General features: G+C 42.9%; 1 protein-coding gene across 1 annotated transcript; it reads right to left on the reverse strand.

Annotated features, from left to right (window-relative positions):
* Window positions 1–21: 21 nt before the first annotated feature.
* On the reverse strand, window positions 22–27947 carry LOC144125741 (activating signal cointegrator 1). The gene is made up of 11 exons (XM_077659406.1): window positions 27655–27947; window positions 27094–27209; window positions 26427–26729; window positions 16524–16672; window positions 14126–14270; window positions 12545–12724; window positions 10580–10776; window positions 4244–4365; window positions 1909–2012; window positions 1395–1491; window positions 22–164 (listed from the first exon to the last, which is right to left on the reverse strand). The coding sequence occupies exons 1-11, from the start codon at window positions 27662–27664 to the stop codon at window positions 94–96; spliced, it is 1494 nt and encodes a 497-aa protein (XP_077515532.1). The 5' UTR covers window positions 27665–27947; the 3' UTR covers window positions 22–93.
* Window positions 27948–27949: the final 2 nt, after the last annotated feature.

Here is a 27949-nt window from a genome sequence, read left to right on the forward strand (position 1 = left end):
ACATAGTGCTAATTGTTGACATGGTGTATTATAATAAAGAATTTATTCTTAGTAAAAAGAAAGAAAAATGCTTCTTGCAATAAGACAAATAGGTCATCTTGACAAAATCTGGGGGCAGAGCAGTGTCTTCTTACATGCCTGATGAAGTCTGGGCTCCATTTTGACTGCAATAGAAAGTGTTTTGTGAATAACAAAGTCTGTCCTTTTACATCAGCATAAGTATGATTAAAGAGTGTAGCATTTTGGCTTAATTGTCTTGCTTTTGATGTGCTATAACAAGAAGGATTGAATGTGACAAGGCACTGCAATATTGTGAAACATTTGGATATAGAAGTGTGCACAAAAAATTTCCAGTGATGGCTATTACTGCTTTCAATGTGCCAGCTGCACATCAACTACGGTGCATCTAATTCAGCACTTCTCATGTAAGCCCAATATATAGATTTAGCTATCAAAAATGCAACAGCGAATTGGAAGTGTAGATTACAAAAGCCGCTTGGCAGCTTTTGTGCATGGTGTATTCATTTGCGCATTTTTTCTTTAAGTGGGGACACTGGTCTTAGACCTATTTTCCTTATTTTTAGTCCAATCCTAATGAAACTGTGTCACCTTGCTCAGTTTTTTATACAGACTTCACACATGGAATTGCTTTCTTAATTCATTAGTTCCTAAGATAATTAATTTTAATTTGTCATTTATTAGCACCTCAGTACAAGAAAATGGCTCAATAAAAAATAATTTTTAACCCATGGCTACATAGTATGGTGAGTAAAGAGTGCAATAATCAAAGCAGTTTCTCCATTTTGCCCTCATTAGTAACTTTACAGCACTTCGAATAGCCGCATTCAAATTGTGACTATCATGCATCGATAAACTTTGCAAAATTATAAATTTTTGAAGCATGATTGAACAATTGTGCTTCAATTATTGCATACATTGTGCCTCCAGTTTCCCTTAGCAAACAGTATGACATTTCTGTCCTAGACGTTGAGATATTGACGTACTAAGACATCCAGGTGTCCAAAATTTTCATGGTGTTAAATCGCCTGCTCCTGCACAAATTGAGCCCACACAGTGATCTAAATTTAATTTTATGGTAAAAATACCAATTTCCTGGAGGAGAAAACGGGTAGAGTTGAAGAATAATAGCTATAGGCTCCAAAAATGTCATTTTAAAAAACTGATTTTTGGGTCATTTTTTGGTCCCAAAGACCAGTGTCCCCCCTTAAATTAAAGCTTCAAAAAGGGGGTGCACAAATTACACGAGTAAATACGGTAGTTTCACTGTGAATAATGAGCAGAGCAGTGTACAGTCTGAATGCACTGTAAGATATAGCTTTTCATGCCTACGTTTATAACAGCAATGAATGTACTTTGGCAACTTTTGTACTTACAGATTTTATGCTGCCCTTTCATTGGGAAATTCACTTTCAGCTCTTGGGGTTCTTCGCATATGAAGACAAAAGGAGAGAAACATTCGCCGTACGGATACTGGAATGGTCAAGAGAAAGAGCAGGGCAGTCTAGTGAACACTTGTCCTGTCTGCGGGCTTTCTTCTGTCCAGTCGTTCAACACCACCAGCATGCTTGCTAACCTTTACCATGCACTGAAGTTACTGCACAGGCATGAAGCCAGAAGGAAGCTTTATGGACAGGTCTAGGCCATTGCCTTGCCAAAAGCACGGCAGGAGGTTAGGAGGTAAGCGTGGAAAAGGTCAATATCAAAGATTACAACTGGCATGCTTACACCAGGCTCATGTGAGCATGGTATTTCCAGTGCTGCGTGACTTCAGATACCGTACACATGCTGTCATCTGTGCAGAGCATCTTTTCACTTGCATGATCTAGTAAGTCACATGCCTCGCTAGTACATCAGGAGGTCATCAAAACTATGAGAAACAAGCTTCACCTGTTCGCGGTAGATATCTTGAGGCAGGCAGTCAACTAGGTTGACACAGCCCAGAAGACAGCCTGTGGGGAACTGAGCAGGAAACCTCACACTGGCACCAGTATCTGCGGTACAGAAACAATAACACAAGTTCAAACCTTATCCTAGTCCACCAGTATATATTTGCACCATATAAAGAATTCTTAAAAAGAAAAAAAATTGCTTAGACAACTTGAACAACTAGGTCCAGACCTAGCTTCCAGGAAGCCTGGCAATGCCAATAATGATGTCGAGATAAGATTGTGAATGGTACTGTAAGAGGTTTTCAGGTGGCTGCAGTGAGGCCTCCTCCAATATGCAATCCTTGTAATCACCTTTACTGCAATGACAAACTATATCGTATATCTTTGAAACACAATTAAAAGCATGAGGTGCTGTTTAACCGGGCTCCTCTGGGTGTTAAGTGATGTCCTGATCATTTCATTTAGCTACACACTGCTTCCTTCCACAAAATCCAGAACAGAACTACAGCAGCTGACCAATTTTTCAGACTCCACTACTTTGGACTTGCATGAAATTCTGGTCTTTATTGAGGCGCTCTCACGCTTCTCATAGGAATGTGTACATATTTGCGAACAATATTTCGGACTCAGTGGAGTCCAAAAGTTTGATCATTGAGACTAAAATGGATGCCAGCAAGGGTCTGTAAAGTGCGCAAGTTAGATTTTTCATCTTCTTCAATGCCAGCAAGCATCACTGCCACAACCAGCCAACTATTCACTGCCGTGAAAGGTGGCTTCATGAATTCAAACTGATTCGACTGGATGGATTGACTTGGCTAGGCTTGGCAGTGTTTGCAGTTGCCACTCGAATTAATGGTACACCCTTCGTTGCCATTGAGGTGACTTGCAAAGAGTGCGCGATCGCGATGATAACAGGACAGTGGATCAGACAGCACCACTACCCATGAAGCGGGAGGGATGGGGGAAGTCTGAGGAGCATGCGCCTTCCCGCGGGCTCCTTTCATGACTCTCATTGCCTAGGGAAATGGATGCTGTCCTCGTCTCGCAAGTGCATGTTGGGAAGTGAGGGGTGTGCACTGCGGCGTGCTAGCGCAGAACCAGCTTGTGGTTTGCAGCTTGACGAGCGGTGGCTTCAAACTTTTGTACTTTTGGAATTGGTTACATGAGGTATGGTGCAGGCAAGTGCTAGTAGACATGATGAAAGAGTCACTCCAGATCAAATACAAGTTATTATCACTTGCAAGCAGAACAAAAGAAATAGTGGAGTTCACCATTTTTCAAACCGTTTATCCACAGCGAAGTGATTTCTTTATAAGTTCACATATTTTTCGGACTGTTCGATTATACGGACAATTTGTCAAGTCTGAAAATCGGTTGGGCAACTGTACAGTCCGTTGTATAAAATTATGAATGAGCACAAAGTAACGTGCTACACACGTGTACTTGCAGAATGGTGATGTGTTCACTGCATCATCGTCTCATGAAAGCTACGGAAATTGCATAAAGCCAAGTGCTGCTGTTGTGCTGTGTCTTATGGCACACAAGACTAACGCTCTCATGCGCCAAATGCAAGGTTACGTGAGTGCTTGTAGCAGGCGATTGAGCATCAAATGTTTTACAGTTCTATTAAAGCAAGTTAACTTGTAGTAGCATGGTGTAACCTCTTCTGAAATTGTAGCCTGCACAAACTGACACTATAGGCAAAAAAAAAAAAAGGTCAGTTTGCGTAGCTAGGCCAGAAGCGAATTAGGTGCGCTAGCAGTTCAGTTTTCACTTCGGTTCTGGTGTTCAGATCTAGTGCTCACGCATGGCAGTCGTTTGGATGGCAATAAAGGGTTAATGTCCATATACGCGAACTGCTAATTCTCTACATTATACTCCTGGCGCAGTAGTGCAGCTGTCAAGTGATGCGCCACTGCCCTTCTATGGCAGCAGCACTGGTGGAACTTGGATTGGGTTGCGATGCAGGTTGCTGTTCGCGAGCAGCCTCTCATGGTTAATTGACGCACGCATGCACGCATGCCTGGGCACAGGTTGCCCTCCCAGACAGACAGACAGACAGACAGACAAACACAACGTTTAAGGTGCCTAATAAGTGCTAGTGCATTAAAGGTGCTGCAAAAAACAAATAAATAGTAATTGTTTTGTTGCACCCCACACTCAAAAGTCGGTGTTGAGAAAAATCTTTCCACAATAAAAGGATGATTCTGAATTATGAAGTGAAATAACATTTATATTGATAAATATTTAAACTTTTTCAAACTTCTTAAGTGTCGGCATATGTGGGTTAAGTGCAGGGGGCACGCATAAGTTGTCAGGAAAGAGAACCCTGCCTTCAACAATCTTGCGATAGATGTCGACCACTTCATTGATGTCCTCTTCTGTGGGCTGTTTGCCAGCTGCATGGATCCACAGTCGGCCCCGGTAGGTTGTGAACCAAGCACGCCCTTCATGCCTGTACACAAGGTGGCAGACAAACTTTAGGCTGACAAGCAAGGGGGTTTGATGCGAACGTATGGCAACAAGGATCAATTCAATGGCCAAAAAACAGACCACGCAATGAAACTGCAACTTGCTTTTCTCAGAATGAAAACTAACATTCCAAGATGCATCTGATGAAGCTGGAGAGTTACAGTGCGACTGCCATGTTCAACCTCGGGTCTTGCAACGGCACACAAGAACAATAAAAAGACAACACAAGCACTGACTGGCATCTAGAGGTTTCACATATGCACCTGACTACGAGTCACAGTCACACAAGGGACACTCCCCTCTAATTCAGCAGCTCAATTGGGGAGGAAAGAAAGGACTATCGGGCTCACAGACAACTGCATTTCACGTCCCTGCACATCTTATTGATAGTGTGCTTTAACATAGCAAGCTTAGTTTGAAAACAAACAAGAACTGTACCCCAAGTTCCTAAATATTGTTGGCAAGAACTTTAAGTAACAAGAATTTCAAACACCACTGACACCACTAAGGACTATTGCATCCACAGAGATGCCAACAAGCCCAGCCTGAGCAGTGGTAAAAGCGAAAGCAATGATTTCACACCACAGTTACAAACAAAAAGACCCCCAGCCAGGTAAGTCATTCTGCATGACACACACAAATTAGTTTTGTACACTTGGTCTGAAAGCTCAAATGGAAAAAGCTACCCCTGTTCAACAACACCATACTGCTGAGTATACGGTATGTGCACAGATACATTATGGTCCTCTTGATAATTCAAAATAAAAGGGGATCAAACATTTGTCTTACCCGTGCATAGTTTGAATTAAAGCGAGTCTTAATACCGTTGATGCTGTTTGTAAACAGAGTATCAGTTCGAGGAAACCAGAAGTCTAAATCAGTGAGAGCCCACTATACGTAGATTGGCTCACTGCTTCAAAAAAAGTGACATCAGCACTGACTAGCAACGAACAGTTTTATTTGTAGTAGCGCATCACATAAATTTGTTGATTATGTTAAACTAGAGCTACACGAATAGTAAAAGTTTGAGTGCAAATCAAAGCAAATATTTTTCGAATACTGCAAAGTTAAATTACAGATTAAATGTTCTGCGAAACATGGCCAGAAAAAAAAAAACATTTGCCGTATTTATTTGTGTAATTTGCACACTTTTTTAATTTAAATTATGGCTTCAAAAAGGGGGAGAGCAAATTATGCAAGAATTTCTGAACTAAAGAACTCTACAAAAGTTGTAACGTGCAATATATACTGTATATTTCCACCTATATGTAGACCCCCCGTGTCTCGCACCCCTCGGTGACCAAAAAAAAAAAGTTGACTTCAAATATAAGATGCATACCCCCTTCCGCCCTGCCCCATGTTATGCAGCTCCCCGCGGGATGGCATAGCGGCGCATGTGCAACGCAAAACAATAAATGCGCAATGATACAATTGCGAAGCCAGCAGTGGGAGTCAAAAGGAGATAACGAGCGATAAAACAGTGCCCTCGTGTGTGGCCCAGCTGATAAGAGGCAAACCGATTCGGTAGTTTTGGATTCGGGCACGCACGCAACTGTTCATCCGGGAAAGCGACCTCCAGCGCAAGCAAGCCGGGTAAACAGTGCACAATTCGTAATCTGACCGCTCGCACCTTTCACAACCGCACATGGCAACGTAGCCGTGCCAATCTTCCCAAGTCTGCCTTGCGTGCACCCGTGTACATGCTGAGTAAAAGATTTTTTACAAAAATCTGTGTACAAAGTTGGGGGTGCGCAAATTATGCAAGTAAATACAGCATTATAAGTTAGCGAATATCAAATTTTTGGGTAAAAAGCAAATGTGAATTATAAAAATTGGTCGCAAATCAAATCGAATAATTTCGACTACCAGTACAGGCAGTTTAAAATAAAGAGAAACGCTTTTCCACACAAAAAAAAAAACAGCTATGCAAAGAAACAGAGCTGCAAACAAATTCCACCCATCATCAGCATAATTTGTTATAACTGTAAGGCCTACCAAGCATTAATAAGGGAGCAGGAATCATGTAGTATAGTACCAGTAATAAACTTTAGACTGTAGAAGCATTATACCTAGGCGTTGGACTTTGCAACTTCGCTATTATTATTACTTCGCTGCTTTACATGCCTCTGCAAGAAACTGGGAAGCTCTAGCATTCAACCTGCCGGGGTTGTTGTGCAAAGGGTCAAAAAGCAGCCAACACCTGGACGCCATTAGCTCGGTGCTTTCTTCAGCTATTTTGTTAGGACTGCTGTTTGGGAATGCCATGAGGTTTCGCCTCGAGTTTAGACCAAGCAATTCGTCATTTCTGAATGTTTAGGAGGTTCAAGCAGTGGAAACGCAGTGCAAATCGAACTGAATAGCAAATACCATTCAACACTATTTGAAGTGTCAAATATTCGCACACCTCTACTTTAAACCATACAGCTGCACGGAGGGGGGACGAAGGGGCGCAGTGGCTCCTCTAATAGGCATGGGGGCACAAATTTTGGCCAATACTGTTACCTGCTACCCAGAAGACATGAGCAGGCACCAGCATGAACTCTGGCCTTCCCCCACCAGGCCGCACACATTACATGAGCATTGGGACACACAGGTCTCAATGTCAAGCCTTATGTAATAGAATTCATTAAAGGGCAACTCCGGCATTTTTTCTACCTCTTCTGATTTTACTAAAGTTTTCACTACATTCTCCGCAGTTTTCTGGTTATTTGTGCTAAGATTTGCAGCAGGGCGGTGTTTTGTTGCAACATAAATTAATTTTAAAATTTCCCATTCCGTGGGCTCAATCGGGGAGATTTCTACGGGTAACATTGTGTGTGCGACGTCACTGTACGCACGGCCACCGATATTCGTTGTGTTTGCTGATGGAGCTGGATTTTCATTATTTCAGCCAATCAATGTGCACATGATAAGTTTTATTACAGTATCCGTGACGTCATCATTTGGTTTAAATTCAGTTTCAGTTTCCTGGTTTTTGATTTTAAATGATAGCTGTAGCACTGAGAGTGACCAAAACAACATTATTTTGAAACAGAAACGAGTGGAAAGTAATTATTTTAAAGAATATTTCTTCAACCACCACACCTTGCGGCTGCTTTTGAAAGCTCTAACATAATGGGATGTGACCTCAATCCTACCTGTCACAACCTACCACCAGCATGGACCGCATGGAAGTGGATGCGTTTGACGTGCTTTTGCTTCATTGTACAGTCCATTTCGTTCGGCTTCCTTGTGCCCACGCTTCGAGATTCTCTGCCTGCATCTTGTGGCTGTACACTTTGGGCGACTACTTGCCTGATTCGGTCAGAATTAATCAGAAACCCCACCGCCCGCAGTGACGGTGAACCAAAAAAGCAGCATTTTGCAGAGATGATACCAGCAGTGCCACCTCGTGCCTGCCAGAGGAATGAGTACTGTTTCTATCTGGGTAGGAGCGAACATGCGACCTTTTCCTGACCCCCAGAAGCCACACTTATGTCTGGCTTTCACGTATGATACCAAACCTAAAGCAATGTCTGATCACTCGGAGTCACTGTGTGTTTATGCAAGGTTTAGCATAAATACTCGTGTAAACACGGCAAGAGGTGGGGAATCCTCAAATGCGCACTGCCAGCCAGCTTGCCTAGCGCTCTGCTGACGGTAGGCTTGACGTCATATCCACCAACTTGTTGCCAGGAGTGTGCTGGGTGCGGTCCAGCAGCCGCTCATGAAACATACAAATTATAGCCATTCGCTCAAAAATAACCGGAATGATGACTGTTCAGTTGGGTAATCGTACCTTACAAAATGAAAATGTGGTGCTTTCTCAATGTTTTCAGATTTTTATTCAGTATTCCTTTAAGGCAAAAAGCTTGTACCTTTTTCTTTGATTTATGCCAAAGAGCAAATTTAAGCAAAAATGTTGCACCCACAAAGTCGTAGAGTAATTTGCATCGATATCAGATATGCCACTGCGTAACTACAAGCGTTGAACAGTGATTGCACCTGGAAAAATTCAGGAACCTTCTTCGCAGCATTTCTCAAGGAACACAAGCTTTTCGGATAGCCAGCAATCATCCCATATAACGTATCAGAGCTTGACAGCTTTTCATAACAGGCCAATATTTTCTCTGGATGCTACACCAACAACTTCACTAGCTTCTTACCATGGGAAAAATGACCGTTTTTCATAGGTTTCAAACATAATTTTTCCTGCAAAATACGCAAGGTATACAAAAATGCTATATGCACGAAAATGATGGCAATTGAATGTATCTTTTGAACATATTTATTTCAACACAAAAACTTGGTGTGACTATTACGAAAAAATCAGGAAATGCGCAAAAAATTAAAAATTGATAAAAAATGGTATTAACAAGATATTAGTTGGGTAAAAAAGATATTAAAAGAACATAAAAGATGTTTAAAATTTGTTTTTAAACTAGCCATTAAATGTTTGAAATTATAACTATTATAACTCAAAAGCTTTTTGAGCTAGAAATTTTTTCCTGACACTACATGAAAAAAGGTGGTCTTTAAAATTTTCAAAGTAACTTGTGATATATCAAAATATAGCTTGATAAATGTAATTTTCAACTGATCAGTTTGAGTTAAGGAATGTGATATTCAGAATACCTTTGAAGCCGAAAAAATTGCAGAAACACAAGTGTATCCATCATACCATTGTGATGATATCATCATCGTCACCTTCTGTGATGATGTAGTCACATGAAGATTAAAAAAGGTAGTAATACAGTGAAACCTTGTCATAGCAAAGTTCAATATAGCCAAAATTCACATAATAAAATTTCTCCAGAAACTCATGCTGGAGAAGCAAAATTTAATCAGTGAAAGGATGGCAACTGGAAGAAACCTTTTCTGCAGTTTTAGCAGAGGCAATTGCAGAGGCCGTAAAAAAAATAAAAAATAAAAACGAGCTACAAACATGTTAGGTTGCCTTCCTTGCATTACAGCGGTGTCGCGTAAAATGTCAGACACCAGGACGAAAACTATTGCCTTTGTCACTGCCTTGATCCATGTCAGTTGATGTGAGCAGAGGATGGCTGCTGGACAACTACAACAACCGACCATGTTGCTGGTTCCAACATACTATCTAAGGGTGTGAGAGGTGCAACAGGTACCTACAGCATGGCTATCAGCTATCCTCCCTGTTATATCTTCTGTGCTGCTGTTGACAAATGCGAGATAAAGAGTGAACCATGATGCTAGCGCTTACTGCACCATGACTAGACACCCAAGTAGTGAGGCAAAGCCAGCCGCCTGCCATATGAGTCGGTGCAGCTTGGTGCTTAGCAGTTTGATGTATCTGTTTTATGCCAAACCACGTTCAATATACAAAGCAAGAAGTACATGTGTTTGATGAAAATATTTAGGAGCAGTTCGATATAGACAATAATTCATAATATCCATGAATGTTACAACGAGGTTTGACAGTAAATTGCTTGAAAATGCTCTGGTAATGCTTTGGGTTTAATATAAACTGTTTCAGAAGATGTTTCAGATGATCTGGGACCAGTCAGAAGGCATTTACAGCTTTCGCAAACAGCTCTTGGCTATTTTAGAGCGTCGATCCCCGATTGGTGTCCCGATTTCTACTGGGCCAGAAGTTGACTGTTTTTTAGGCAGACGGAAGTAAATCTTGCCCATATGATGCCGAGAGACTACAGAAACCAGAAATGTCATTCATTACATCAGTGCGATATGAAAACCGGCTCCAGGAATGAACAAACAGACAAGAAGCGAAAAGTGAAACCTGCAAGCGGACAGGTGCCCACGTTTTGTACTAAGGTTAAGCAGTTTTTTTTTGTCGGAATCAAAATCTGACAATGAAATATCATCGTCACAGTCACTGCTGTTTGATACATAAAAAAAATCTGCTGCAGATGAGCAGAATCACAGAAAGCAATTCTTCCGAGCGGACGCCGTCCCACGAGCATACTACGCCTGAACCTCAACTTCAAAGTTGTTTAAAAACTTACTGCCTTGTGGGAAAAATACAAACTAAGTAAGAAATGAAAGTAAAGTGTCTAAACAACCCACTAAACACCTCAACAAGTCTTTGGCGGCACAGGTAGCACTGAAATCGTGCTTCGAACCTGTCGATCACCGGTGATTGATGCATGTAGCATGGTAACAAGAGTTAGAGAGTGCATCCGCACACAAACACGAACAACTAGAGAAAGAGCAGGGTCTCTTACTTCTTGATGCCAGCCACAAGCAGACCAGCATATGGTTGGTGCACTGAAAGAGCAAATCCATCATCTGACATCTCCATGAGTGCTCGGTCCTGGATACGTGAGCCAAGGACTTGGCCATTGCTCGTGGTGCACACCAAGCTGCCATCGCCTACAGGCCGGCAGCGCTTTGGTACACGGAGTGTCTCAGTTGCCACATACTGCGCCCCGCCACAGGAGAAAAAAAATTTGTAATGCCCTTTATGAACTGTTTTAATTTAAGATGTATGCAGATGAGAATCCTGTAAACGTGCAGGATTCAAATACCAATTGAGTCAAATGCACTGACAAACTGTGTAGCTTGTGAAAATGTTAATCTAACAGGCCTACTGTGAGGGATCACAACAAAAGTGGCACCCACCATAATGTGCCCATGCCCCGACAGTTTACATGCGTCAAGTCAGACGCAATAACATGTCTGCAGCCGAGTCGACATTACACCATCTCACAACATACATTGGAGAGCTACCTGAAGAATCAATCAGGATTAATAAATTAGCCCAGGTAACCAATATATATTCCACAAGTTCTGCACAACGCTTATGAAAATATTTCTGTGACATTCTCCCTCTTTCCTGAACACATTCCAAACTTCCCTCTCCCAACGCGTCAGAAAAAAGCTGCTTTAGACAACTTTGCTTTCTTTCAATGAAGCTCTCGTTCACATATGGACCATCATCCCCCTAGGATCCATGTATCAGTGGGCTGGTTATTTTACTGCTTTTCTATTCCACATAAAGCAGTCAATTTTTTCTTTTTTATATCACAAGGAAAAACTCCCAACGCAAGTCAGAAAAAAGTTGCTTTAGACAACTTTGCTTTCTTTCAATGAAGCTCTCGTTCACATATGGACCATCATCCCCCTTGGATCCATGTATCAGTGGGCTGGTTATTTTACTGCTTTTCTATTCCACATAAAGCAGTCAATGTTTTCTTTTTTGGAAAAAAGTTGCTTTAGACAACTTTGCTTTCTTTCAATGAAGCTCTCGTTCATATATGGACCATCATCCCCCTTGGATCCATGTATCAGTGGGCTGGTTATTTTACTGCTTTTCTATTCCACATAAAGCAGTCAATGTTTTCTTTTTTAGAAAAAAGTTGCTTTAGACAACTTTGCTTTCTTTCAATGAAGCTCTCGTTCACATATGGACCATCATCCCCCTTGGATCCATGTATCAGTGGGCTGGTTATTTTTCTGCTTTTCTATTCCACATAAAGCAGTCAATGTTTTCTTTTTTATATCACCAGGAAAAACTCCCAACGCAAGTCAGAAAAAAGTTGCTTTAGACAACTTTGCTTTCTTTCAATGAAGCTCTCGTTCACATATGGACCATGTTCTCCTTTGGTTCCATGTATCAGTGGGCTGGTTATTTTACTGCTTTTCTATTCCATGTAAAGCAGTCAATGTTTTATTTTTTTATAACACCAGGAAAAACTCAATAAGCTGAACGCCCCCACCATAACATGCAAACGTGCTTTAATTTTAATGACATATAATTCTGGCTGCATGCAATGGTGGCAGAACAAATCATAGTGAAAGGCTCCCAAAGCTTTCCACTTCACCTGATTGGATCACACAGGAGCTGATGCCACAAGTTACGCTTCTATACTACCCAAGTAGTGAATTCCACAAATGTGAATGTAGGATTGAACCCACATCAACTGTAGAATGTTAGCGTGATTTGCTATAGTGATTTGACAGATTTTTGCAGTCTGAACCAAAAGTTCATGCTCGTATTTCTGTTTAGGTGAAGAGACTCAAAGCTACAGTATTCTAATAATACGTGGCAAGGGAGGTCTACATGGCAGCAAGTTTTCTTCCCCCTCCACAGCATTTACGAACTTCCCTGGTTACGACTGCTGGTGAACAAGCGTGTGCCTAGGTTTTGAAAGTTTCGCCCATCTTGCCTCCCACTTCTACAGGCTCACCTCTGGAGGTGGCATGTCCAGGGCCGGGTCCATGAAGTGTGTGGCCTCCACTTCCTTACAGGCTTCGTCATTGACATTCACTTCTACTATGGGTGCCATGAGTGACTGCAGCATGCTCTGGATACTGGCATGCTGTGCATCCTCCTTCACCACTTGACGCCCGGCAAAATCTAGCGTCACCTATCACAAAAAAAAGTTCACTCAGCCACTCAACTAACATGGGCAGAAAGAGCATTTTGACCAGCATCGCTACAAAGACCATTTCACCAAACAGAAAGAAGGAAAGGAGGATTGGTGCATGCCACCGCCCGACACACTGCATACTTCATAAAAACTGTGACATGTCAGGCAAATCACTATATGCCTCATCATCAAGCCTCAGAACTTCTGTACCACACTTGCTCAAAACAGCCTACACAAGCTTCAGAGCTACACAAGATGTACAATAATTTAAAGCTAACCGCAGGCTTTGCTGGCATGTTAGCATGCCCCATATCAATCAGGAATAGCCAAAGCCTTGAAGTGATCCTCCCCACAAAGCAACCTTTATGATAAAGGCTGAAGAAAAAATAGGAATGTTGGTACTATTATTATACCAACTATCTTTGCTTATGTTTATGTGGGCTGCATACTGTGATTGCTAGTGTTCAGACAGTGCAGGAGAGATTGAGGACAGTAAATGAAGCATTCACTGCAAACAGCTTCCTGTCAGTAGATTCAAACTGCTAACATCCATAACAAAAAAGGGTGCCATGACCATCATTTGGAAGTGAATGATGGTGCTGCCTACCCTTGGGGATCCATGCACAAAAGTCTGTTTTACACGCACCACGGTTTGCTTGAGACACCTGAATTTAATTTTTTAACCTTTTCTAGCTTATAAAGCTACCTTTTCCATAAAACTTGTGTTTTTTCACTAAAATGCGGTAATCAGTTGATACAGGCCAAATTCAATTTGTCCTCAATGTCCGTTTAATACACCTTGTTCACGTGCACTGAAGACTTGTTTCGAGCATCACTAATGCCTAAATGATAAAATCAAAGGCTTGAGGTCAAGAAAACAGCATTTGACAGCTATCAAGACAATAAAAAATGCAATAATCAGGAGTGAGAAAGTTTTGACAGTACAATTAAACTTAGACATAACGAAATCGAGAAAAGTCTGCAATTTTCGTTATATCCAGATTTTGCATGAAAACTCGAAAGGACTATGCAGAATCGAAGCCAAAATGAAAAATAAATGCAGATGAAAAGGCCTTGCAAACGTTCACAGTCCTTCCATTACTAGAAGTTGTAACCACAGAGAGAGATTTCACAATTGTGCTGACCACACGAGTGCAGCAGCAGCCGCCATCATATCCGCTATCGTTCGTGCGACGCATTGCCACGACACCACTATGCGCAAAGTGAAAACTGATGAGAGGCACCCTTAATTGAAACACTGCATAGTTTTAACAAATTTTTGGTCACCTCCGAGTTTAAATCATCGAGAGTCTACTGCTATGCTCAATGAGTACAGTGATTCATTCCAAATCGACACAGATCTTTGCTAGGAGGAGGAGGAGAAAATCAGATGTGTACCTTCTGCAGTCTTCGAGAATCATGCTGCTCAGCACGAAGCTCCTGCTCCTTCTTGCGGATCATCTCCCTCTGCTGGGGTGTCAGCCATTTGTTGTCTGTGGAGTAGTAGTCAGCATTGTCGTCTATGACACGTGTGCGACGCTCCCTGCAGAGAGAGCCACCACTATAGTGACATACTGAGGAAAAGGTGCAAGAAGCGGTCGCTGAAGCAAAGGCTTTTTTCTACCTCTAAAAGCTGGGAACACAGAAATTTATTGCAAGATCCCTCTCGGTTTATCTTTCATTGATGGAATCATTTTGAATGCAACTACCAGAGCAACACAAACCAGAATGAACGAAATTGTGTGCTATGCAGACCCACGACAAGCAATGCACTGAATTCCCTCATACAAGTCTATTGCTCATGGCTTTCACCCTTCATTCAGAAACGCTAAAGACGAGCACTGTACACAAAGGATAGAAAGCAGCTACAGCAAGGTGTTCACACAGTTTAGACAGGAGGAATGGGGTGGGCAACAAAATATATTAAGAAGCAAAGTTAGTTTTTAGTGCACTTTTAAAATGTGCATACTTAAAACAAGAACCACTCGGCTGATATAAATGGGCCGTGAAGAATGCTTTTGCACAATTTATTAAATGCAACAAAAACACCACAAGATCGAACAGCAGTGCTTAAGGGAGGATTGCTTGAAAATTCCAGCAACAGATAACTAATAAAAATTTGCATGGTACCTTCCTTGCTTTTCCCAATTAGTGTCTGAATGCAGGCATGATGATGTAATATGTGCCATGAACTTGTAACTGTTATTGCTTCCTTGTTTTCTTTGCACTGCCTTCCTTTTCACGGACAGAAAGGGCATGGTATGGTACGGCTCAATAAGATATGGTATGTGCTTAACATCCCAAAGTTGCACATGGTTTATGAGATGATGCTGTAGCAGAGGGCTCCGGATTAATTTTGACCATATGGGTTTCCTTAACCTGCATAGGCATGGGTATTTTTTTGCATTTTTCTTCTATCAATAAGCAGCCACAGTGGCCGGGATTTAATCTTGCAACCATGGGCCTAGCAGTCGACAAAGCCATCACTATGGCAATTAGCATTGGCAATATGTGCCACTTGCTTAGCCATAACAATCTCTCAGACCTCTTAGAGTGGCCTACTGTCCTCGAGCAATATGACAGGAACAAGCAAAAGTGAGCAAAAGTTTCCCTGATGTTGGAAAGTGCTTTGAAACATGGCAAGAAGTTATAATGCAGGTATAGAAAAAAAAAGTACAAAAGTTCATAGTTAATTCCAATGGCATGCCCAGCGTGCTCTACAACAAAGCGTATGGTTTTAGCAAACAGTCCTCACTCCAAATCTTCACTTCCTCCAAATGAAGCTGACAAGGGTTCTAAGTGAATCATCTCGATGAATCCCATCGTTCTGGTTTTTATATCTAAGAAATTAGAGAAATCGATGAAGGCTTGTACAAATGCATACTTCTGTATCACTGGCTGAGCTCAACTGCACACTGATGTTGGTGCAGCAAAAGCAGAAAGCATTTTGTGATGGAGTGGTTCCTATGAGCTGCAGGTGAGAATGAAGACTTCAAGCTGCAATTGGACAAAATGTGTCATAGAGGCTGCAATTTGATACGACCAATATAAGTGGGGCAGTCTAGACTGCTGAGTGGAGTGACTTTGGCTTGGTGACAACTCACAACCAGCCATTAAAGCATAGGAATAATGCTTCCGGACCACCAATGGAGTAGCATTGCTTCAAAGCAAGTGGGAAAACTTTCTGCAAAAGTGCTCCGAATCTGCCTATGGAATCTGAAATCAGTCACCTTGTGACTTTACAAATTGCACAAGGCAATAACGTTTTGTAATGTTCCAAGTAAAGTCTTAAGCCTGCATACGCATTTACAATGCCCACATTGTGTATCAGAAGTGCTTTAAGTTCATGAGTGCAGTTCATAAAAATTGGCATTAAAAGGTAATGATTTTTCATTTTACAGAATATGTTTTCTGTTGCATTTGTAAAATGCAGTGGCACGAGTACATTTTTACTTTTTAAACAGCATGCACAGTATCTGTATCATAAGCAAGAACTATAATGGGCTTCTGCTTGCTTTATGCTGATTATTTTGTTGTTTGTTCCAGAGGGTGAACAGAATGAGGCTGAGCGTACTGTGTTAGGATGATAAACTCCACTTGAGATACTCGCATGTTTTCTAAGTAACACTCACTAAAAGTTACCAGAAAGCTAAGGTCACAACACAATATCAACTGTTTTCCACTTGGTGCACCACGTTGCAGCAGCAGGTGCTCTGTGATGCTTCGGTTGGGCAACATAGAACACCTGAAACAGAATGTCAAACCCAAAAAAAAGTTACAATTAGAATTAACTTACGAAGTGCGGTCATATTCGAGGAGCCGGTTTTTATGCTCAATGGCTTTGGCGAGGTTCTCATCAACAGGCTGGTTCATGAGCTTATTCCGGAGCTGGTGGCTCTTCTTGGAGTCATGAGAGAGAATTTCTTTCTCCTCATTAGTGCACACCTGTCAAGAGGGGAGATAGGGCGAGAAGATATGGAGCTCATCAGCACGACTGGATGTCATCAGCTAAAATGTGCAAAACTACTGTTCGAACTGAAGTAGGCCGATGAGGCTGCGAGAACCACAATGAGAATGTTTACATGCCTCAAGAAGGTCTCTTCTTTTTAAACTTTTATTTCACCTCTAACAAAGCAAACAACAGAGAAACAAGGTTACAGTTTAATACAGTGGGCGTCAAACTGCCAAATTCATCCGATATTTGCATGTAGAAAAGCATGACTCTGTTGATCATGCTTTATTTAAGCTCAAATTGGGTACAGAATAAGAAGTATGGTGTTCAAAAGGTTAATCAAGTGCAGAAGTAAGTGCTTTTGGTGCAAGTAAAATTTTGTTGACGTGTAACCAATGGTTTGAAGAGAAACTACGCTGACAGTTGAGTTAGTGGAGCCACATTATTAACTTGACGAGTTAAATATTTCAAAATCGAAAATATTCCCACACATTCTCTGAGAACTCTAGTGGCTTCCCCCATCCATGGTTCTGATTTAATGCCTACTGTGATAGTCGCATGCAATTACCGTTATATCCAAAACTTCATGGAAGCAGATGTAGGTTATGTTAACATGAGGCCATTATGCTACGCTACATTTCAAGCACAGCCACATACCCTTGCGACAGTTAAGGGTGCCCTAATTAGTTTTCTCTGTGCAGCCTCACGAAATTTATGCTTATTGTATTCAGTCATTCCAGCTCCTATAGGTGGCATGGCGGCAGCACGACATGGTAGATGAGACGATGACAGTGCAGCTGCTAAAGCATGCGTCTTTAGATGCAAACGGCTTCTTGATGTTGTGGCGCCTTTCAAGGGAGATTTAGCAATTAGACAAGACAAGCAGCATAAGACATTATCATATATTAATAAGAGCCTATATGCTTGACTTTGGCTGCACTATAGGCTCAAATTTAATGTTCATCGATATAAGCATGGAAGTGCTAGTTCGCAAGCACCGCTGAAGCTCCGTCGATGTTGACACATGCACCAAATTCGACACAGTAAAGTGCAATAAACACTTCACTTTAAACAATAGTTTTCCTGAGCTTTTCCTTTCTTTTTTTTTTTTTTCAATGTATTTCTGTGCAATGATTACCACATATATGTGAGTAAGGGCTGCACTTTTTTGCAATTTTGGTGGTTTTCGGCTCTTACTCAAAAGCGGAATTTTACAGTTCATTTTTCAAGTGTGAAGTATGAAGAAACTGCTTTATTGACCCATACAGTTTGACGCTATACTTGGTGCCTACACAAGTGTGGCCTTTGCCTGCATATATAATATAATATAACATAATACAATATAATGTGAAGAAGAAGGGCATAATCCTATGTTTACTGAGGCAAAGAAGAAGAAGAAGGAGAAGTAGCCGCACTGCCATCGCTCAGACCGAGCACCTGCTGACCTGAACAGACGAGAGACTCGGTCGCCGCCATGGTTTCGCCGCCGTCTGAGCGTTAACCTAAGCCCCTGTTACAATAATATATTTATTTATTTACAAATACTGCCAATCTCAATCGGGATCACTGCAGAAAGGGGATAATATAAAAATACAACAAAGAAAGTACATACTACGCAGCAGTGCAGCAGTATGAGAACGGATGTCGTTTAGTTAACGGAATTAATAATAACCAGCTATGAATAAAATGGAAGTAACTAGAAAAAGTGTTAAAAAAAAACACAACCTGATGCATTATACACTAGAAAGCATAATTTTAATTAGTTATGATACAGCACTAGAGCAGTTGAAATAGTGTTTAAAATTCACACTGTACAGCTAGTAGGTGTGCTTCATATGTCTGAGAAATTTTCTAAAGATGAGCTAGTTGCCCATAATGGTAGTAGGCTATTCCATTCTCTAATGAATAACAGAAAAAAAAAATGAATGTCTAAAACAGCCTGTGCTGAATCAATATTCTTCCAGTGATTGTGAATGTTTATGCCGTGTTACTCTTGTTTCTGATTTTGAAATATACTTTGACCTATCTAGGTTTATCAAGTCATGAATTAGTTGATAAAGTAGTTTCTGTAGTGCAAGCCTGGTATAGTTTTGTAAAGTGAGTATTCCAGCATTATTTACTAATGCGAAAGTGTTAGATGGCTCAATCTCAAGGTCATATCCGCAAAAAAGTGTCCGCAAGAAACGGCACCATGTGACGTCACGAGCCGATGAGCCAGGTGATGAAGATGATGATGTCACACCAGTGATCAACATTAATTAACATATCTTATTAATGCAAATTAGCTAACACCAAGACTAATTAGTATAATCAATAATGACATCACGAGTGGCTTTCAAGCGTCTGTGGGAAGCGACCCGACCAATGGGTGGTTGACGAACGGACGCCACCATTGGGAGCAACTCACGAGTGGCTGCCATTGGCTGCATATCGCGGCCAATGGCAGCCACTGGTGAGGTGGATCGCAGAGCTCTCTCCACAGCAGGCGACTGCACCTCACTACTGGCTGCCGTTGGCTGCAGTATGCAGCCAATGGTGAGGTCCGATTGTCAACTACCCAATGGTCGGGTCATTTCCTACAGATGCTTGAAAACCTCAGTATATCTCAGTGACCAGTGACAGAAGACAAAATGGAATATGGACAGGTTATGGAATATGGTGTCTGGAAAGAAACCTAATTGGCGCCTGTAATGTGCTTTTGGCAATTCTAAAGCAATGTGTGCCAGAGAGTGATATAAAATATTGACTTTATTAGCGTATCCCACTTCCATATGTCCAGATAGTTTCAATCGAATTGTCAGCACTGCTTTAACTCATAAAGCACCGAGTGAGTATAGCTTCGTTTTCTTTGCACCATGTACCATAAATATGAGAAACACAGGTGCAATTACCCAACCACGTTATGCAACATTTACTTTCTGAGGTATTCACTGTTCTCAGACAGCAGGTACAAAACAGGGCCCACCATGATGGCTAAGCAGCTATGGTGCTTGGCTGTTGATCCCAATTTCGTGGCTTCGATCCCGGCTGCAGGGATCGCATTTCGATAGTGGCGAAATGCAAAAACGTTCCTGTGCTGTGCGATGTCAACACATGTTGAAGAACCCCAGCTGGTCTATGTTAATCTGGAGTCCTCCACTACAGCGTCCCTAATAGATTCCGCTTCGCTTCTGTACGTTAAACCCCAGATATTACTACTATTATTTCTACCAGATATTTCGACTGCTGCAAAATAAAGATATATAACATAGGCACAGTTTTTTTTTTTCAGAATCCGAACAACATTCTTTGTTGCACACAATGAAAATAAGAAAGGAAAGGCTGGCTACTGGCAGTGGTAGAGATACTTGAGAGAAAAAAAGAATTAATAGTGATTACACAAAGGGGCAATGCTGAAATGCATGCGACTGCTGGCACCACACGTTAATGATTACACCCAGGAAGATGTTGCTGCAATGTAATGTAAATGCAATGAAATGATCTTGTGTTAAGCCACTGGGCTGAAATTGTTCTGCTTATAAAAAAGAAAAGAAAAAAGATGGCAATCACTAGATGGCGGCTTCGTCACGCTATTTCCAGACTGATGGATCTTGAATACACTGTCGGGCGGCTTATATCTGCCTCTCACTGTAGCACTTGGGGTTATTGATGTCCGAGTTGAGAGGCTTATGCTTGTTGGCGTTCTTTCGTATACGATGGCATAGGTAGATCATTCTCCACAATCGGCCTCACCTACATCAGCTGCACGTGGGTAAGGGTGAACGAAGGTGAAGACGCATTTTTACCAGTGAGTGCCCAGATGTGCACCCACCGGAGTGTGCATCGAAGCACACTATAACCCACTCTACCTGGAGTGGGATTCGACTCAGTGGCGACACAACAGAGAAGCTTCATTCACTGATTCCTGAAGCTACTCAGCCATCTCTGAAGCTGCTTTTTATAGTTGTTGCATGAAATATCAGGAACCTCTCTTACCCTCCTCATGCCTTACTTGACTGGGTCCAATTCAGAGATCTCAGCATACGGCCTCATGCCACTATTGCTCCCTTACCCCGGCCCCACATCAAAATTCCAGAAGGCGCGCACATCAAGGAAGGGCAACTAGTCAAGGAGTTGAACTTGCGCAGCACACTCCCTGCACTAAAATGCACTCATCCCTGAACAGTGAGCGTGTTGAACGCAGCGGTTCTGCATGTTTATCCATCGTGCAGCTTTTCCACATGCTGAACAGCCCTGTTAACACGAAAAGTTCATGTGGAATTCTGGAGGCTTTGATCACAGGCAAAAATCTTATAATCAAAGGCGTGATCTCAATGTTCTTTTTAAGAGTGTAATGAAGTATGTCTCGAAAGAATGCAGTATCATGACACAACACAAAGCACTGTTGAATAGCTTCTTGTTGCTCACACAGGCAATTTACTAAGCATGGTGCAAACATCCCCGTGGCGTGAAGGCGCGCCCTAAAGTGTAATGCTCACGTGTGAAATCTAAAAAGCTTTTGCTGCGTTTTGAATCTACATCCACTGACCTCATTTTAATAAACTAGTGTCAAGAAAGGCTATGCAGGGCTGCAGGTATATGGGTAAAGGTAGTAATGACTGATCAGAACCAATGTCATCTGCCTTGTGGAGAGGTAGTACAGGTAGTCAAAGAAAAATTTGGCTGTGGTTTAGCTCTGGATAACCCTAATTGAATTGCGAAAGCTTCGTTTCCTCTGCACGCCGTCTATGCAGCGTCTCATTCCGACGCTCTCGAGAACTCAAACCAGTCTCTTCTGCAGTTGGAGAGTCACTCCGAAACGTGGCGCGACTTCTATCCGCATCTTCGTTACTACGCTTCTCGAGTCGTGCGGCGCATTCTTCTGGCGTCTCTTGAGCGTGTTGTCTCTTCCTCGCTTCGTTCTGTCGTTGTTGCGTCTCTTTCGCGCTCTCCATAATGACTACAATACACTGAGACGAAGCGTATATATATATATACCCCCCGCGAGACAACACCTCCTCTCCCTCTACCCCAGCGGAGCACATCTGATGGAGCGAGCGGTGACGGCAGCGGCGTCATCTGTTGGAGCGCGGCTGCGGCGTTGCTAGCCAACGCTGCAGCAGACATACGGCATACGGCGCGACGAGCCGAAATGGCTCGCTGGCTGGCGTAGTAAAGCTTTCGCTTTAAAAAGCGAAGAGTAAGGAAGCTGAATCTATCAGCACAAAATTCTCCACGTCCACGTTCAGAAAAGATATACGAGCGCTTAGTCGTCTATTACGCACAGCTGGCAGAAAGGGGAGGTTAGTGGTTTTGAAGTTTAAAAGTTCTCAAACAAGTTGGTGGACAAAAGTGCACGACAGATTTACTAGACTCTATCAAGGGAGCAAAAAGTTGTGTCGGCACCTAGGCTCACTTTGATAGCACCCCAGAAACGCCAAAAATATTCTATGTAGTGCATGTACCTTGTTAGTAGCACAATGCAGCACTTGTAGCAGTGCCTCAGCGCAATGTCACAACGATGTTGAAAATTTGTGTCTGAGCAGAAACGAAGTGCTCCCAACACATCCAAGCCGGCTGTATTTAGCATGCTCTTTTATCAGAACAAAAGAGGGCGATGTCTCCAGCATAGGCCAAAATCTAAATTTTACACTGTACTAGCAAGAGGCCATGATTAGCTGTGTTTTTGAAGGTACTGAGCTATAGGGGCTTGAGATATAAAACGTGGGTTACAAAGGCAATGCCGAACGGGTGAGTTAAATAAAATACGTTTGGTAAACTTTTGGATGTTAGGGAGAGCCAGTGTTCACACGAGGTTCTGCTGGGTGTGGGATGGGTGGTTGAGGGGCTCTCGCATATTCTAATACCATGTGGTAAAGGGTTGGGGAGGAAGGGGGGGGGGGGGTGCGGTTGACTGGCAAGTCAGTTTTGGGGTGATGAAAAAGTGTCTGGTGTCTATCTATATATAGCTCTCGATACAGGACAGCTTCCTCTTTGAACAGTGCGCGGTAACATAGAGGGCGTATGTGGTGGTCCTGATGGTGCCCATGTGTGTACTGTGCATAGAAATTTCAGACTGACACGAGCTTCAGGGGAGACCTATTACTCTCGCGATGAGGCGTCTGAAATTTCTGCAGCTGGAGGATTTCGTAGATGCAAATTCCACCAGATTTTCGCGTTACACACCTCATCAGATGGATTCTAGCGTATACATAGCAGATCTACATTAATTTCCAGTTCAACTGATTTTGCGGCTCTTGCTGTAAATTCCCATCTTTTATGCTGTGGACATTAGCACTAACAAATTTTTTATTTTATAAACCAAAGACACACAGGAAAGTAAACCGCATAACAAGGTTGGTTAAAACCCATCTACGTTCAGAATTTCATTTGCTCCTGAACCCGTCTGAACTGATTCGATCCTGTCCCAACTGGTTCAAACCGGAACGGAATATCGCTCTGGAGCCAAAACAGGAACTGAACTCGAAAAAAATCCGGTTCGACACCCTGGGCAATATACCATAAGTATCCTCTGGTAAAGTAAGCATGAGAAGCACAGGAGCAGTGACCAGAAGCTTTCAGCGAATCAACAAGCGCAAGCCAGTCACATGCATACCTTCACTCATTTTCAAACTGCTTGTTCGTGCATACATTGTGTCCTCATTGTAACACTTTGTTAGAGGGGCACCAAGGACAGACTGAAGTTGCCCTGTATCCATAACTACTCTGTTCCAATGAATAAGAAGTTACTTTCACTAAAAAAAGGTTCTTTTGTAAGCCACAAAAGGCTAAACAATTAAATACAGACCCGCTGCGATGGCTCAGTGGTTAGAGCACTCGGCTACTAAGCCGGAATTCCCGGATTCGAACCCAGCTGCGGCGGCCACGTTTTGATGAAGGCGAAACGCAAAGGCGCCAGTGTGCTGTGCGATGTCAGTGCACGTTAAAGATCCCCTAGTGATCGAAATTATCCCGGAGCCCTCCAATACGGCACTTTCTTCTTTCACAGACTCATATATCTCTTCCCTTGCGGCACAATACAGGTGTCCACTGAGATATGTAATACAGATACTGCACCATTCCTTTTCCTCCAAAACCAATCAATCAATTAAATACAGGTGTTGCCATCACCAGCCGATTTCATAAATAAATTGCGGAACGTCAACAGTGTTTTTTGGCCGTGGGTACCACAGGCTCCATTACACTGTCATTCACTTCAAAACATCACAGAGTCCTTTTCGATGTAGACGTCATAAGTTTGAATTGGGTAGCAAGAAAATTTCTGAATGCAATTTTCTCAGCAATACATGAAATACATGCACCTTTTGCTGCGGGACAAACATCAACATAATAGAAAGAAGCATGGAATTAGATTTTAACCCCCCCCCCCAAAAAAAAAATGGAAGCAGCTGCACTCAGTGTCTTCAATGTGTCCCATAGCCTACTACCACATTCCTCTAGGCATTGTGGCTGTGCATATCTATCGTAAATGACTGTGGCATCTTTTCTTTGTGCCTTGCAAGGTATAGGAAAGAACTGCTTCTTGTGCTGACACTGCCATGTATTCTTCTTATGCTTATTTCAGAGTAGGTTTGGCACAGTTTTTTGCCAAAATGACATTTTGGTGTAAGATATCACAGAGATCAGCTTTTGGCACAATCTCGCACAACAATTTTATAACCGTGTAGCAAAGTGGTGGAGGTGACGAAGCCACATGAATTGCTCATATATATGGTTTAAGAGTTATACAACAAGATTTTGGACAAGAAAACAAGCAATGGAAAGGAAGCACAGAACAAGCCAGAAAGTTGACAAGAAAGCTAGCCTCTCACACTAGCTACCAAGCTTATGCCAGCATGACACGTATCTGTAAACATACTATTCTCTCCGGTAGGTCTGTGGTGGCTCCCAGCTGGCACTGCTGCCTGAAAGCACAATTATTTTGCTCCGAGCTCAGGGTGCTGTTGAAGTTAGCAGGTAAAGATAGCCAACACAAGCAGAGGTAGCTGCCAGTCCAATGGTGCTTGCAATATCCGATGTCAGTTAGTGGAAGCTGGTTTTGCCACATGCCTGAGCCAAGAAACGCAGCTGCAGTGTTGTGTTGAGAGAGCTTCTGAGGGAGTTGCTGCGATGCACACCGAGCACTACAGCATGAGGTTTTGTGCCCCTAAATTCTGAGCGTTACGGATGGTTTGGCTGATAGGTGACAATCCCCAATCTTTTGCTCACTTTGGCAGTAACTGGAAAGCCACATTTACTTCACCTGTGCCAAAATCTGTGTGTTACCTTTCATTAAATGTATCAGTTGAAAACTGCATAAATTAACAGCGCACTGTGATACTCACAGGTGTGCAGAGGTCTCTCCAGAAGGGGATGCCATAGTTCATGGCAGCGACCATGTCTTCTCAATAGCAGGGAACAGTATGACAAATATTTGCACCCCAGATGCCTCCCTCTGCACATGCCTGTGGTGATACTCTCAGCCTGCCAACATGAGTTGCACACTGCCCGCATTGTGTGCTGGTGCTTCCATTGCAGATACTGCTCAGCGCGTAGCGTACAGCTTGTCGTATGTTGGGTGCATTCCAATACCTCCAAGTAGACTGCTACTTAGACGTCCAAGATGACTGCTTCGCCGAAGTCAACAACGATGCAGGCTAACTTCCTGTCTAAAGATGGTGGAGCTGACGTACGGGGAGCGAGTCGTGCTCTTCGCAAGTGCCTGAATGCAGCCAGAGTATGGATAGGCATCGTCCTTCAAGCGTGAGTCATTCCTTTAAGTTAATTGGTACGCAAACTAGTGGCTAATTAAGCAGTCTTCGTGGATGTGCGATTCCTAGCAGTGATTAACGCAGGAGAGAATCGTGCGGTTGAGAGATTTGCAACAGCAGCGGACGTTGTAGGTCTGTTTATAATCTGACGATGCCGGCTCTTAGCGCCTTGATTTTATGAATTAAAACTCGTCACTGTCATTCGGTTCTTCACTGGCATTAATACGGCTGGCGTAACCGTTTACAAATGTGTTTTTCTGTTGCTATATTAGCTGCATCGACTCTTTCGTGCACATTTCTTTTTATCTCTACAGTCTCAGAACAAACAAACCGGCATGTTGCGAATTGATTTTAGTCTGTGCAGGATAAAAGCTCGCTGCTGTATTAAGGTTTTTTGCCGCCGCCAAGCACCACGTACAGCAGACAGCAGGCTTAATGGCATGAATGCTTTTCTGTTGCAGTACCACCTTTAGCGTATATTATTTCGTGTTTACAGTCTATTGTAGACTTTTTTATGTTTACAGGGTCACCTGGACGAGTGCGTTTGAGGAGCATAATCATCTTGAGGACAACGACAACAATAGCGTTAATAATAAAATAATAATGGAATATGTCTTCAGCGTCGTCTTCGGATAGCGGACACTACCGTCTGCTACAAGTAGACTGACCGATAGGTGCTGCCACCAGTCTGATTTATGCGTAAAATTATTGCAGCAAGAAATGCACAATCTCTTGAAAATGCGTTTTTAATGATCGTCATTGCGAAGTTTAAAGAAAATTGCAGTATAACTGTCCATAAGTTTTAGTTACATTTTTATGCCGCGAGGCAGCATGAGCAGTAGACAAGTTCCAATATGTGAACAAGTAGACGGCTTCCTAGTTGTCACACTAGACGTCTTGTCGGACGTCTACAGAATTGAAACGCACCCATTGCGAACAGCAACCGACGACTGAATCCAGCCTGCACTATGGAAAAGTGAATTTCTGAAGCCCTCACCAAACTGCCACAGGTAAGGCATGGACCCGACCCCTCTTGACGGCAGACGATGCGGCCGCACCGGAGACAGTTGTTGACAAGTGCATGCCGATGGGCTTGGCACTCGCACGGGTGCCGGCCAGGCAGCAACACCACATCGCGTGCGCGTCCCTCCTGGCTGTAGAGATTCACGAAGCGCTGCTTTCGCCGCGATGCATTTTGTGTCATGGCGATGTGTGACCGGTCCGCCTCGGGCACTGCCTGTTCCAATCCTTGGCCGCTGTCCAAACTTGATTCCAGCTGCTCCTGCTGGTCCTGAAGTGGCTGTAATGTACGTGCCCACGTGAGCTTCCTAGTATACAGTGTGTCAAAAATCAAAGAGCCCACTGCGCTCCTGACCGGGGCCGACACTGGGCTGTACTGCTTCAATGCTCTCAAAAGTGGCCCATGTGATCTCCAGATCTTTGAGGTGCCGTGAGTGTTAAAGAAAACAAATGGATGACCCGTCACCAGCCTTGATCATTCCTACTATACGTCTGACTTTTGACAAACACTGCACATCAGCAAAGATGAGATTTACTATTGGGTAGTTGCGTTGAATGAACACGCTCACTACAAGCCTTATGTGCCTCAAAGCTTAGAACATGTAGCATAGCAAGCTGGCTCCCATTAATGAAAACTCGCTTGCCTCATGTTTTGCGTTCGGGTTCTTCTTTTTGGACGACTTGGACTTCTGAGGCTTTGCCTGGACATAATCTTTCTCATCTCCCTTCTTGTACACTTTCATGGGAGCACTGTCAGCATCTGCGAACAGAACCAATGAACTGTAGCAGAGCAGAATTTTGGGTCTTTTGATGAATAAACATGGTGAAAAAAAAAGCGCAAACTGAAAGGGACGCACAAGAGAAGGACGACGCCACACGCGCCGACTCACAGAAAACCGCCGGAAACTGCGTGCACACAACCGCGTGGAGACAAGTTCACCCGCGTGGCATAAAACCATTGCGCACAAAAAGACACTTGTCAGGAGCAGAGGACATGACACCACAACGTGTGTAATGACTTCCCTTTCTTGTGTGTCCCTTCCAGTTTGCGCCATTTTTTTCATCATGAACCAATAAACACCTGTTTCCAACGGGTCATGACACAGCTCAGACGGATCGTAGCAAGCCTTAACACTTGCAACAGCGAAAAGACACATGCACTGATCAGAACACTGATCTCCACAAATCTCAGTAGTGTTCCTTACTGTAATTCATGGCAGGACGGCTCGCTACGCTTGGTGGTTTCGGCCTCCAGATCCAACCGTCAAACGCCGTTCGCGGCTGCGTGGAGCTAGTACCCGCAGCAATGCTAACAGGACTCGAATTGTTCAGATGTATCTGGGGACGGTAATGTAGACGAGGAATGTAGAGCAGTGCATGCAAGTAGATAAGCGTGAAAATCTATTCATCAAAACATGCGAAAACGTGAACGCTGCAGAACGAGAACAAACGCAACCGGTGCAGCCATGGGTACAGCCAGCGAGATAGCAAGGGTAGCAG

The sequence above is a fragment of the Amblyomma americanum genome, chromosome 3 (assembly GCF_052857255.1).
Source record: "Amblyomma americanum isolate KBUSLIRL-KWMA chromosome 3, ASM5285725v1, whole genome shotgun sequence".
NCBI lineage: Eukaryota > Metazoa > Arthropoda > Arachnida > Ixodida > Ixodidae > Amblyomma > Amblyomma americanum.